This window comes from Aquarana catesbeiana, linkage group LG01 (genome assembly GCF_042186555.1).
Source record: "Aquarana catesbeiana isolate 2022-GZ linkage group LG01, ASM4218655v1, whole genome shotgun sequence".
Lineage (NCBI taxonomy): Eukaryota > Metazoa > Chordata > Amphibia > Anura > Ranidae > Aquarana > Aquarana catesbeiana.
The window spans coordinates 888,639,498-888,653,259 of NC_133324.1; the positions used below are offsets into that span (position 1 = coordinate 888,639,498).

A 13,762-nucleotide genomic window follows, 5' to 3' on the forward strand; every position below is an offset into this window, starting at 1 on the left:
ACGCGCTCTCTCTATATGGCGATTAAGCAGGAGAAAGTTCCTACATATTCAGTTTGAGTCAGCTTTCTAGAAAATCCTTTAGCTGCTTGCCCTCTGCACCTTTAGGGAATCCCACCAGCCTAATATTATGCCTCAGTCCGTCCTCCGTGTCACCCATTTTGTCAGTGTGGGCAGCCAACTCTTTTTGGGCAATGTGTACAGAGCCTTCCAAAGGGTGAACTACATCTTCCTAATCACAGATTCTATGCTCTGCCTCTGCAGCCCATCCCTTATCTGTTTGCATGTCCTGCTTTAAAAAAGGACAGATCAACTCTGATATTATCAATGTGCTCTTTGAAGGTAATCTGGCAGAGGTGTATGGATGCCATGATCTGTTTAAGAGAAGGCTCCTCTTGTTCTACCCCACCAGCACCTTCTGCACGCAGTCTGTCCAGAGACTTTCCCCTCCTCAGAGAGTGATCTCTCCTAGGAAAAAAGGGCTTACCACCTGTGAGTCTTCCTTCACAGCAGCTGAAGACTATGGCAGCGTCTCTATCTCCTCCTCGTGTCTCCCGGCCTCCCATCTTGGGATCCCCAGGAAACTTAGCCAGGTGCTCTCCTGGGGATTTCCCCCCAGGCTGACCGATCTTCACCATGGCAAGGCCCCTCTTCAGCCTTCTATGCCAGGTAAAATCTCACCCCTCTGCTGCTCAGGATGGCTTCAGGATAACTTGTCCCCATCTGAGCTCTCTCCTGCTGCTGCTCACTCGCCGGAAGCCAGCTCCACTGCCATGCATTACAGTTTAACTAAATCCATTAGATTTTAGTTGACTAAAATGTACTGGAAATTTTAGTCAACTAAAATATGACTAAAACAATTCAGATGACTAAAATAGGACTAAAACTAAAATGTAATTTTAGTCAAAAGACTATGACTAAAACTAAATTGAAATGTGATGTCAAAATTAACAGTGTATGTAAGAGGGAGGCGGGTTCTAGTTCTCCTTATTTCCTAAGTCTTTCTTTTACATTAAAGGGGAAGTAAACCCTCCTATCATTTTCAGTCAAGGAAGCTGCCATCTTGGCCTCTGTTTAATCTTCAACTGCCATGATGCTGCACATGTGATCAGTTATGACACCAGCCATTGGATGGTTTGACAGTTTGGTTGAGAGCACAATCAATGTGACAGTTAGCATTCCCGGCATGCCGGGAATGTAACTGCTTTTTGAAACTGATGGGTTTACTTCCGCTTTAACTATGAGATAAAATGTGTGTCCATTAATGAATGGTTTAATTTAAGCTGAATGGCCTTTAGGTCCCTGAGTGACTTATAACTCACTGGTATGCATTATTGCCCAAACAGAAAACAATTTAGCAGACTGTGTATTATTTAATCGAGGGGGAGGGAGGCATCTCACTTTAAGCTAATGTCCACTGTGCAGGCAGGAGCAGAAGGATCATACTGAAAACTGATCTTGCAGGGGAAGACAGATGGAAGCTGATTGTGGAGCATAGAATGGTAGGGGAGGAGGTGGTGGTCACAGTTGTGGGTCGACAACTTTGCAAAAAGAGGTAGAGGAGAAGCTGATTATAAACTAGTTGGATGCAGGAGATAACAGAGGTAGCTGATTATGGATGGAAGGGAGATAATCGGCTGAACAGTAGCCAATTGTGGACAGGGGGTTGGAGTTGATCATGAACCACAGGGAGAATAAAGTAGGAGTTGATTGTTGGGAGGACACCGAAGAGTAGATAAGGCGGGTGGAGAAAAGAGGCAGAACTAAATCTGTTGAGGGGAGAGAGACGTTGCGGTAGACCTTGTACTTTTTTTAAAAACAAATAGATGGGAGGCTGATTGTATACAGCTTTCCTGTTAAAATGACTCCTGATAGCAGAATTCTCCAGCATTGAAAGTGAGATGTTTCAATGTCTTCATACTACATAGAAAAGTCTGGGGGTGAGCAGTTGATCAAGGATGAGGCATCCATATGCTGTGAGCAGGTGATTAGGGTCGAGTACTAAAATCTATGCTCTGTTGTGCACTAAGCACAGAAAACAGGATGTATTGAAAATGGAAATGTGCTGGCATCCTATTTTTTTTTTTTTTTTTTTATCAACGAAGAAAACCATTGCCCAGGCCTAAAAAAAAACCTACGTTCCCATTCCAGGGAGTAAAAGATTGTATGACGGCTCTAATGATTAGCAAACAGATCTATCATTCTGAAGGACTTCCACTCCAAATGTCAAAATTTGGGAGCCTTGGATCGAGTACTACTTTCCCTCGTTAAACCCGACCAGTATGACCATCACTTGGGACATTCTTGAATCCCTGTTTCCCTCTCTCCTCCTTCCTCCCCCCTCTTCCTTCTCTTTCCCTCTTCTCTTCTTTCTTTCTCCTACTCTCGGGGTATTTAACCCCTTATCCTTCTATTTTCCTTCTCTTATCTTAGGTTGTTCTTAGGACGGGAAGAAAACTATTTTGTATATTTTTTTTGATTCTCCTTATGAGGTACCCTTTGGTCTCCCACCCACGTGTTTACGGGTTTGATTGTCTGATTATATTTTGCACCTTTATGTTTATCGCTCTGCGCAGTTTTCACTGGTAGTCCGTGCGTGGGCATATGTGGTGCTCACCTTGTTATATCTTGAAAACCTTATAAAAACGATTGAACCAGAAAACAGGAATGTGCAATCTGGGTTTATACTACATAGGTTAATTATCAGAGGTATTATCCACATCAGCTCTGACACCTGTTTACCCCTTATGGAACAGAGGAATTTTCAAATTTCTGCTACGAGCCTGTTTATTCCACGATAATTTTGTCATTGCTTAAGATAACAACATAATGCATATATTGTTTTTTTTAAAGTGTTACTAAACCCAGGACCCTGCATTCACTATATCTGGTCTCCCACAGTACACAGAACATGGAAATGCAATAGCTTTAGTAAATATAAACTGATAAATACCTTTTCTCATCTGCAGTTAGAGCAGTCTTGTGACTTCTGTCGGTGCCTGGTTAAAGCTTGTAGGAGTTTTCATAGTGCACTGGCTGTCCTATCAGGAAGCAGGACCCCTGACCCTCTGTCTGGACAGTGCTGATTGGCCCTGTGGCACATGTACTCTCCCAAGAAAGAAAAAAAACTTTCTAGCAATACACACCAAACTGATCATGTGCAGGCTGACTCCACTAACTGCCTTATTCGGACAAGTTTTGGAGACAATGCATGAAGGGGAGGATCAGAGAATACAGGATCAAATAGCCTTTTTACACAATGCAGAGGATTAACCCCTTAGGTTCAACGGTGAATATAACAAGCATGCTTTGCTGCATATATTATATTATTTTACTGTTGTGGGTTTAGTAACACTTTAAGGAAAAACAAGGCCTTCTTTTTGTGAATATTGTCCTGCAACAGTGATTTTATTTTGCAATCTTTGGACAATTAAATGTAATAAAACTAAACAAAAGGCACTTTTTCTTTTTTTGAGCAGTGTTGGTTTGAAAGTAGTGTTAGTGCACATAAAAAGTATTCTGTATCAAAGAATTGATCCCCCATGATCTCATGAGCCCCCCCCCCCTCCCCTCCGTTCTGTACAATACGATTGCTCGGAGCCCGGGAGGGATGCGCCCTTCAGTTTGGGACTCTCCTCTCACCCCCCCCCCCCCTTTTTCTTCTTTTTCTCCTTCTTTCTATTATTCTTCCCTTCCTCCTTTTCTCTGGAATAGCGGGCCATGCAAATATAAATTATGCATCCTACTGATGGTCTGTTTATTAGAGAAGCCTGCACTGTAATTACTTCAGCGCTGCCTCTCCCTGTTACATAGTGCTCTATGTTAATTCTGTCACACGTAGACCTCTATGCCCATCCCAGAGCTGTGTGTGACTACTACTTCCCTTTTATTACTTAAAGTGGAGGGCCACCCTGAAAAAAAAAATTTCACCAGAAAATTTCACCAGAAAATTAAAAAAAAAAAATGTTTTTAAACTTACCTGAACCCTTGTTGCTAGGCAGTCTTCCTAATCTGCCTCTTCCTATTCCACGACGTGTTCTGCTCCTAGCTGAGCGGCCCCGTTGCCTTCTGGGAAGCGTGTGTGTTCCCAGAAAACCACGGGGCCATTCACAGATCGCCACGCCGCTCGCGCGTGCGCAGTAGGAAACTGGCAGTGAAGCCGCAAGGCTCCACTGCCTGTTTCCCTTACTTAGGATGGTGATGCCAGGACCCGAGAGCCGAGGGACGGGTCGGCCTCGGGCGGCCGACATCGCGGGCACCCAGGACAGGTAAGTACTTATTTAAAGTCAGCAGCTACAGTGTTTGTAGCTGCTGACTTTTAAATATTTTTTTTCAGGGACGGAATCCCGCTTTAATTCTCTTTTGTTTATGTTTTATGTATTGTATATGCTGAAACCTAATAAAAATTGTCAATTATAAAAATAAAAAAAAGTATTCTGTAATTTGTCCTGTTTAAAACAACACTAAAAATATGATTTTGTTGGTACAAAGCATTGCAAAGTTATTTACAAATGAAATAAAGTCAATTTTTCTTTTTCTTTTTTTTTCAATTCTGCTCTTTTTTCAGTGTGATACGTGTAAATATATGTGAAAGGTATAAAAAATAATAATGAACAAAGCAAACCAAAACAAAAAAGTTTAAAAATTAGTTAATAAAATAGATAAAAATCAAAAAACATCACCGGGAGAATTGTAATTGAATAAGGAGAATAAGGAGTTACTTCGTGCTAAAAGGGGAACATTTAACTTTAAAAAAAAATATATATTTTGATATAGGTTAATTTAACTGACTTCATCTGCAGATCGAAAATTCATCCCTTTGATCTGTAGATGAAAAACACAGAAAGTTACAAAATGAATCAATGTTTCGTTGTAACGTTCTGTATTTGGAGCCGATCAATGTTGATGTTAAACATTGCCAGGCTGCTTTTTGTGGACAGCTCCTACTGCCGAGACCTTCTCTGTGTACTCGGCAATGCAGTTGTGATTAATCAGAGCTGAATTGCCGGGCACTGGGACAGAGGGGAACCTGGCAGAAGGACTGGACGTACTAGACACACTCTGTGTACGAGGATGACTTTTTTGGGCGTGTCTATTAAGCCCAGAGTCTGCAACTGGTTATATACGTTATATGTATTTACTGTCTCTCTTTTAGGTGGCTGATATCTTTCTCTTTCATAAGGAAACTGGCGGTTTACTTCCTCAGTGCCCAAGCACTTTAGAAGAATGCTTAACGAAACGACTTAACGTGCCATCGTCACTGATCTCTTTCTTATCACACTCACAGGGAATTATGAAGGTAAACAAATGCTTCGCGTACAATAAAAGCTATTTACCATTCACTGGGAGACACAGCAACACACCTGAAAATATGCCCTGCCAACAGGATGTGGGATAATAAGGAAAGATCTTCCCCTGTGGGTTATACTACTGCAGAAGAATCTGCCTCTTTAGTCTGTAACAAAACATTTGAGAGAGAAAAAAAAAAAAAGCACATCATCAAGTAAATAATTTGGGATGGGATCTGTTTCCCCCATGGAATTCAACTAGTACATTATATATTTCAGAGCGAGTAAAAAAATCTTAATTGCTCATAAGGCTCATTCTTGTGCATTATAACAATTTTTGTCATTATGCTTGATATTCTATGATAATTGTAACACACGGTTTGATAATTGTAACACATGGTTTTGTGTTTTTCAAAAACAGGATAATAATCCACTTTGGTCCTTGTGCGTACTACCTCTAACTCTGCAGAAAGCTTTGGCTCTGGAGGCATCCTATGTTTTGTCATTGCGCACTCCAATGATAAATGCCATGATGGCAGATTTTTTTACTTTGGTCAATAGTTGTATCAAGGTGTACACACAAAGCAATGAGAATGTACCAAACTGGACCCAGGTAAGCCAGCATTAACGTCCCCGTAACAGCTTGTGTATCTGTTTTGTTGACACAGGGATTGTTCCCAGCTCCTACAGCCTCCTTACAAACATACCTACAAGGGGACAAAGGCAAGCAGGCAAATTTAAAGCGATTTTTTTAACCCAAAACAAAAATACATTGCAGCTTAATAATCTTTATAGTTGGTGACTGATTCTTCTTTTTCCTTTTTTTTTTTTTAGCCTTTTTTAACTTTATTTTCGCCTAGTGATTCAACCGCTAACACACTTCCTGTTCCACCCTATGAAGAAGTAACAGAAACACTCTTGGACAGAAGCATTGTCAGTCTGGGGAGAGGAGAGTGTTAAGGCCCGTACACACAATGCGAATTTCGGAAGCGAATTGTCTTTTGACGACCAGTCATCCGAAATTCTTACCGTTAATATGCTGCTTTCGACATCCCAGTTTCATTTTTCGACAGACAAAAGCTGGATGAGCAGACTAGCAAATATTTGACAGTAGAGAAATCGCCACACAAAAGTCAAAAGTACAAACACGCATGATCGGAATCAAGTTACGACCCTGAAGAGTTCGGTCTTGTGAACTTCGTAATCTAGAATTAACATTCGTGACGCGGCAATTGATGAAATGTCGAAATGCAGTACACATTCTTATCTTCTTTAATGGGATAATAATGAAGCTGCTTTGCTGGTGATACTGATGTAGTTATGCCAAACGTATTTTGAAAAGCATCTGTTTTGTAGTGATATAAATAATAATAATATTATGGTTGTTGTTTGATTTTTTGGGGGAAGTTACCACAACACCATTATCCCTGAGTTTTTAAGATCAAAGATACAAATATGTTGGTGTCCCTTGTTAATTTTCCATTGTGTTGTTTTTAACGTAACTGCCTACTCCCAAACTGTCATTTGAAGATCGGGAACGATCTGAAAATCGCGAATTAACGCTCACCAAACTTCTACTAACACGAAATTAGCAGAAGGGGCCCAAAGGGTGGCGCTTGAGAAATGAACTTCCTCTTTATACTCTCGTAGTACGTCTTTACGTTCGTGTTTGTCAAACGATAATTTAACGTTAGTATGCTAGACAAAATCCTGCACACGTGCTTTTGACAAAAATTAGACGCTCGGTCGTACGATATCGTGTGTACGAGGCTTTAGTTAGACTAGCAGATTTAGAAAGGTTTGACTAAAAAATTTAAGCCAAACTCCCAGCAAACACTTTTTAAACAGTTACAGAATTATTCCCATTGCTTTAACAGTTTCCCAAATCCATTACTTTCAGACTATGCCATGAATTATGACTGTCAAAGTTGTTTGTGCTTTTAACTGAACTGTCAAGCCATCAAATGGCTGATGTCATCACTAATGTGCAGCACCATGGCAATTTGGATCAGCCAAGGGCTAAGATGGCAGCTTCCTTGGCTATAATAGATGGGAGGGTTTAGTTCAACTTTAAATGATTTGTCTTAGCCTTCTAACTGCCACTTTTGCTGGACAGCTTTGTTCTGGTAAATCAGAACTAAACTCATAGAATTTCTTATCTTTTTCAAGATAATCCCTCGCCGACTGCTGTTATCCTCTCCCTGGCTTCTTCTGGATGCAGGGTTTTCTGCCTCATGATTGGCCGGTCTGGAGTGATGACATACTATATACAGTACACTGAAGTCTGTCACTAGCATTAAAACAGCAGTTTTTGTTTTTCTCTGTAACATGGGTTTTTTTAACCTGTTGATTGTGCCAATAGATCCAATATTTTTCCAGTTCCTTTTATAGGGTTGTCAATGCTGTTCTTTCTGCAGTGAACATCCACAGCATCGTTGTCACCCTGTGGAAGTGGTATTCAATGGACATGAAAGGCAAGCAAACTAAAGTTGATAGTGGAAGAAATCTGTTGGTTTTCCACTGCTTCTTAAAGTGGTAATAAACTCACATTTATAAAAAAATCACTGACAGGTGGAGACCCTTGCGACTTTTTTCATCCCTGTGACCTTCGGAAGCATGGGCTGTGGTGTCTTACTGTGTGTCGGAGCCTGAGGAACAGGGCTGCCACATTTTCTATTTAAGGAAGATTTCATGTTTTATGACATGAAGAGAAAATTAAAAAATGGGCAAAAGGCCAGTAAAAGTACAAACCACCCCTCAGCGGGTGTGACAAAAAAAGAGAAAAAATCCTCGGGCAAATATAAAACATATGACCCAGGTATGGCAGTATCAAGGATTCAAAAAGTCTTTCTAACGGTAAAGGTAGCGCAGCAGACTACCTGCTGCTGCAATAGACCACACGGGGGATTGCACAAATCCTGGGCTGCAACACTTTAAATGGTTTGTTGCAAACATCTGACTAGTGCTGCAACACTGCTCCCTGATCTGTTGCATTGGCAGGGGCCAGTCTTTCTATGAATTTGGTGCTGTTTCTTTTATCCCACAGCCTTGGTTGTCATTTTACCCCAATTTTATGCTCAAAAGCCATCTTGGTGAATGTGCCTGCCTCCCTGTGATTCACTGGCACAGCCCAATCTCCAGATTCTTCTGGGTATCCACATGGTTTTAACCCCTTTTGCTCTGCAGTATTTGTTGTGAGTACCCCTTTGGAGACTTCACTTCTTTATGTGGGATTACAACTGCAAGGGAGATGGGCCTTGCCAGCTCATTTTTTGACAATGGCTTTCAAGTTGTTAATCATGTTTTCCACAAGGACCCCAAGATATCTTCCCTTTTCTGATACCTCCATTTCTCCTTCTTGAGCACCCGACTCCCTCTGTTTAAGTGGACAGTAGTTCTCAACCTCTGTGTCTGAGTTTTTGGGGAAGATTTTGGCCTCTTGGAGGCTTCTAGATGCAGGGGCCATTATTGCTCCCTTTCTGCCTCTCTGCTTGAGCCTGTTTGTGCATTGGAGGAGGTGGAAGAGGATTCCTCCAAGTCTGAGGATTCAGAACAGGAGGAAACTAATTGTGATACATTCTCTCCTAAATCTAGGGACACAGTCCTTATTGACACAGTACGCAAGTGCTTAGCACTGGACCTGCCTTTGTCCTCTCAACCCAAAGTCACTAGCATGGGGTCGATAAAAAAATCCCAAGCCTGCTAAGGCCTCCTCTATACATTCACCTATAGAGGAGGTTTTGTATAGTGACTGGCCTCACCCTCAAAAAATGTTTGGCTCCCCTAAGTGTTTTGCCCAGGTGTACCCTAAAGAAAAAGGATTTTGCAAAAAATGGACAGTCCCTGATGTTGATCCTGCAATTTCCTTTTACACAAAGATAATGTTATACTCAGGACTAATGCCTCCTTTCTGACCTTGGTCTCTTCCTTCCACCTTAACCAGGACATAAGCCTTCCTCCCCTCGGTCATCAAGCTTCCACTCTGGAATTTGATGTGTGAGTTTATCTCTCAGGTTCCTTTAGGCAATTGTGTTGCCTTTTTGTCCTTTCTGAATGCTCCCATATTGGGTTCCCTGCCCTTGCAGGTAAAAAAAAAATGCATTTTGAGAGTGAAGGTCCGCTTTAAAGGATATATAAAGGTTTGTTTTAAAAAAAACAAACATGTCATACTTACCTCCTCTGTGCAGATGGTTTTGCACAGAGTGGCCCCCGATCCTCCTCTTCTGGGGTCCTTCAGTGGCGCTCCTCCTCTTCTCGAGTGCCCCGTTGGAGAGCCGCTCTCCCTCGGGCACTTGTGTAGCCCCACCCCCCGGCTCCAGCATCATTGGATTTGATTGACAGCAGTGGGAGCCAATAGCTGTACTGCTATCAATCTATCCAATCAGGACCCGAAATCACAGCTGTGCTCATCCCCATCCCTGAAAAGATCGGGTTCAGGTAAGTAAAAGGGGGGCTCCGGGGGGCTGCTGCATCACAGAAGTGTGCTGCTGCTGTGTGCCGCATCGCACTCAGGGTTTACAACCCCTTTAAACTTGATGGATGTCAGTCTCTTTTTCAGCCTTCTCTAAAGTGTGAATTAAGAGCCACCAGGGATTGATTTGTGCCCCCCAGAAAGAGAAGTGCATTGTCTGCATAATGCAATCTTATCTTCTCTAGGACCACCAGGGCAAATAGTAATGAAGACAAGGGACAACCCTGTCTCATTCCCCCTGGAGATTAAAGGGACTAAATAGCATATTATTAACTCTTATTCTTGCTTAAGGAGATGTACAGTATATACAGTAGTATTTCAGTGGCTTTGAGAACCTCCCATAGATATAACCATTCTACACTATTAAACGCTTTTGGGGATCTAGGGATAGAATCACTCTTTGGCCCTGATTATCTGTGGGTGTATTTAAATTTAGTCTTCTGATATTTATAGCTATGGCCCTGGTATCTCTTTCAACCTTTTAACTATCTATACAACTGTAGAAAGCTAGTGCTCTTGTTTAATGCCCCTTACCTGTTAACTGCAACAGTGAATACATATTGTTTATGTAATGTTGCAAATTTATCTGTATAAAAACACATGCAAATAAATCTACTGATGTATGTTTTGTTGGGTGTAAACGGCTCTTAAAAAAATCAATAAAAACTATCTGATTTAAAAAAAAAAAAAAAGTCCTAAAGCACTCATGTTTGAAGTATCTATAGCCAATAAATGCTATTCTAGTTTAGCACAGAGTGGGGAACAGTTAAAATCCCTGTCAGGTTTTAGTGCTATTTGGGACTATATTATAAAGATTTGCCTCACGTGTACTCGGTGACACCTTTTTTTCACCAGACAGGAAGCGAGGGAAAATGTGCAACACAGAAAACTACAACAAAACCATAAAAAGCTCATAGATGTTCCAGCCATCTCTTCATTAAAGGCTTAGATCACCTTTACAGTTTTTCTGTAAAGGTAAACTAACACCGCACCCCCTCCACCGGTCCAAGGATTTACAATCCCCACTGCTCTCTCTCTTCTCTGTCCTGCACTGCTGGGATGGATTGCAGTCCATGTGACAGCTCTGACCAATCAGACTCTATCTAGTATGTCCTGGCAGTGCTGGACAAAGAAGAAAGCGAGCAGCAGAGATTTCAAATCCCCAGACTGGTGGAGCAGCTTGACAAAAGAGAGAGAGCAGCAAAGATTTCTAATCCGTGGTCTGGTGGAGCGGTTGTACAAAGAAGAGAGAGCAGCAGAGATTTCAAATCCATGGATTGGTAGAGCGGCTGCGGCAGACTTGACCGCTGAGGATTGCCATAGGTAAGTACAGTGGGGACTTGTGTTAGGTCACCTTTATGGTTTTTCTTAGGTTAACTAAGCCTTTACATTAAAAATAATAATATTTTTTCCTAATGTCTGTTGCTGTTGACTCCGACTTTCTTTGTGGTAAAAGGGTGTCACTAGAACAGGAAGTGAGAGGAAATCTTTCTAACAAAGCCACAGATAGCAGTAACCCTTTTCCACACCACCCAAATCTAGAAAAAAAAATGCTTATAGATAATACTATATATATATATATATATATATATATATATATATAATGTGTGTGTGTGTGTACATACATATATCTCTTTGTATCCTAAAACATATTTCATGTATCATATTTTATAGCTGTCCAAATCCCGGCTTTCTGAAGATTTTCAAATGCTGAAAGATCTGCAAGAAAAACGTAGGGAGAAGGCTCTGAAAAAGTATGCTGTAGGCGAAAATAGTTTACTGCTTTCACCTGGAAACCAACAGGAAGTTCTTAAATCTCCAGAGGACCCTGAAAATAATGAGAAATCTATCCTTCCCATATCTGACAAGGACAGATCTGCAGTCTACACAGAGGGAGCGCAAGTCCAAACGGAGCCTGAAAGTCAAGCCCCCCCTGCTGGACAAAGGCATCCTTTCCCCCCAGGTTTGGCCTCTCCGAATTTGAGTCCTTTGCGCTTTCCCATTCTACTAATACCAAGAACACCGGTGCCCCTTGCTCCCATTGCACCATTAGTAATGCCACGTGTACGCATGTCAGCTGCTCGGCTTCTATCTGATATTTCAAAAACATGTTGTGATAAAACCTCATAATATTTGAGCTAACAGTCTTCTATAAACACCAGTACCCCCCAAAACCCATAGAAGCACTTAAAAAAAATGAAGCTGCCATTGATGGCTTGTTTTTAAAGGTGCAGGAGCTTTCATGCTCATCCTACATGTGCATTCTTCACCCCTTGGTGAATTACTAGACAAATGTTGTGCCTGTCAGGTGTCCTGATACTTTACTGGCTTCATGCTTGTCTGGGTCAGTCACTAAGTAGTTTAAACTTCAGCTGGGTGTCCTGGGCAGCCTTGTCCAACGCAATCCTAATGCAATTTGCTATTTGTCCTATTAGTTGAGTTCATGTCACTGCACTGCTGAAAAAGTAGGATAAGCTGCCTTTTTTTCAACAGTGTGTTGCAGTGCAATCCACCACATCGTAATGCTCTGTGGTGAATAAAGATTAATGCAGTGAGGTAGATTTACTAAGGGGAAATAGATTGTGCAGTTGCACCTCTGCAAGTGCATTTGCTCCAGAGCTTAGTAAATGAGGGGAAGCTCTGCTGACTCCATCCTTCAATCATGTGGAAGCAAAAAATGCATTTTTTTCCCTTGCATGTGATTGTGGGTAGTCAGTCCCTTGCATGTGATTGTCGGTAGTCTTGTTTACAAAGTTCTGGAGAAATTGCACTTGAAAACTACACAGTCTGTTTTCCTTTATTAAATACACTCTAATGACTTTCTGTGACATTTAAAAAAACGTTAAAAAAAAAAGTTTCCAGTGTGATGTGTAATTACAACATATCGCACTCCTTCACAGTACACAGCAGCCGCTATGCTGTAATGCACGCTGCTGGTGGTAAAGGACTTTAAAATAGTTTTTCTTTCTGTTGGCTGAAGTGAGTAAGAGTTAGAACCATTTCAGATTTTTACTGCTCACTTTGGGACATTAACAGATATTTGTCTTTACTTCCTCTCTCAGGGACACAGAAAGAAGTGAGAGTGAATTTCCCCAAAGTGAAGGAAAATCTCACTTTTGACAACTGTCATCAAAGCATGTGAGATTCCCCTCTACTCCTACTCTGGGGAGGAGGATAACATTTTAGATTACTTTCATTTTCTGCCCTTATGACTATTGTTATATAAGATCTTGCACCTTTTGGGTTTTTTTTTGTGTGTGATGTTTTAACGTGACATTTGAATGTTTTATTGATGCTGGAATTTGCAAGTAATGCTGTTTATTGGACCTCTTACAATACAATCTGTGTAAATTTAAACTTAGTGTTACATATTTTGAATAAAGTTTTGTTATACTTCTTTATAGTAAAGTTATTTTTTATTATTTTTCTTTTTGCCAAATAACATTTTATTATTATTTGCATTTACAATACGAGAATATGTAAATTGAAAAATACAGATCGTATTATGCATCAATTCTTTCAGACATTTACTTGAAACTTCTTTCCATATGCTCCAAGACAGTGGTAGTCACATATCTGATGTCATTGTATATGCATCATGGTGTCATGTAATAACATGTAGCAACCTACGTAAGGTAGTGAGAGTCACAAGAATACTCAAGATAGAGGAAAAGGAGAGGGATAGAAAAAGAAGAAGGAAGAGGTCATAGTAGCAGCTCATTTACCTGGTCATGGTGGGTCCTCCCGAAGTTGCCACAGCTCACAGACTTTGTCATGGGCATCCAGCCTGTCCTGCATCCTGTCAGTCATTTTCTCCATCAGCTCCACATCTTTAATTCTAGCATATAAGGCCTCAGGAGTAGGGGGAGATAGTTTTTTCCAGTTTAGGGCTACAAGACAGCATGCAGCTGTGAGGATGTGGCGTGCTAGTTTTTTGTAGGGTGTGGCGGTCTTTAGTTGCGATAGGCCTACTAGGAAAAATTTGGGGGTCATGGGGACTGGTGTT

General features: G+C 41.1%; 1 protein-coding gene across 1 annotated transcript in view; it reads left to right on the top strand.

Annotated features, from left to right (window-relative positions):
• Positions 1–13,155, top strand: part of LOC141127961 (piRNA biogenesis protein EXD1-like) — a 117,163-nt gene extending 104,008 nt beyond the window's left edge. Inside the window, exons 11-13 of the mRNA XM_073614888.1 lie at positions 5,153–5,296; positions 5,707–5,898; positions 11,431–13,155. Of these exons, the coding sequence (XP_073470989.1) occupies positions 5,153–5,296; positions 5,707–5,898; positions 11,431–11,886 (792 nt within the window). The 3' untranslated portion in view covers positions 11,887–13,155. The remainder of the gene's footprint in view (positions 1–5,152; positions 5,297–5,706; positions 5,899–11,430) is intronic.
• The last annotated feature ends 607 nt before the right edge of the window (positions 13,156–13,762 follow it).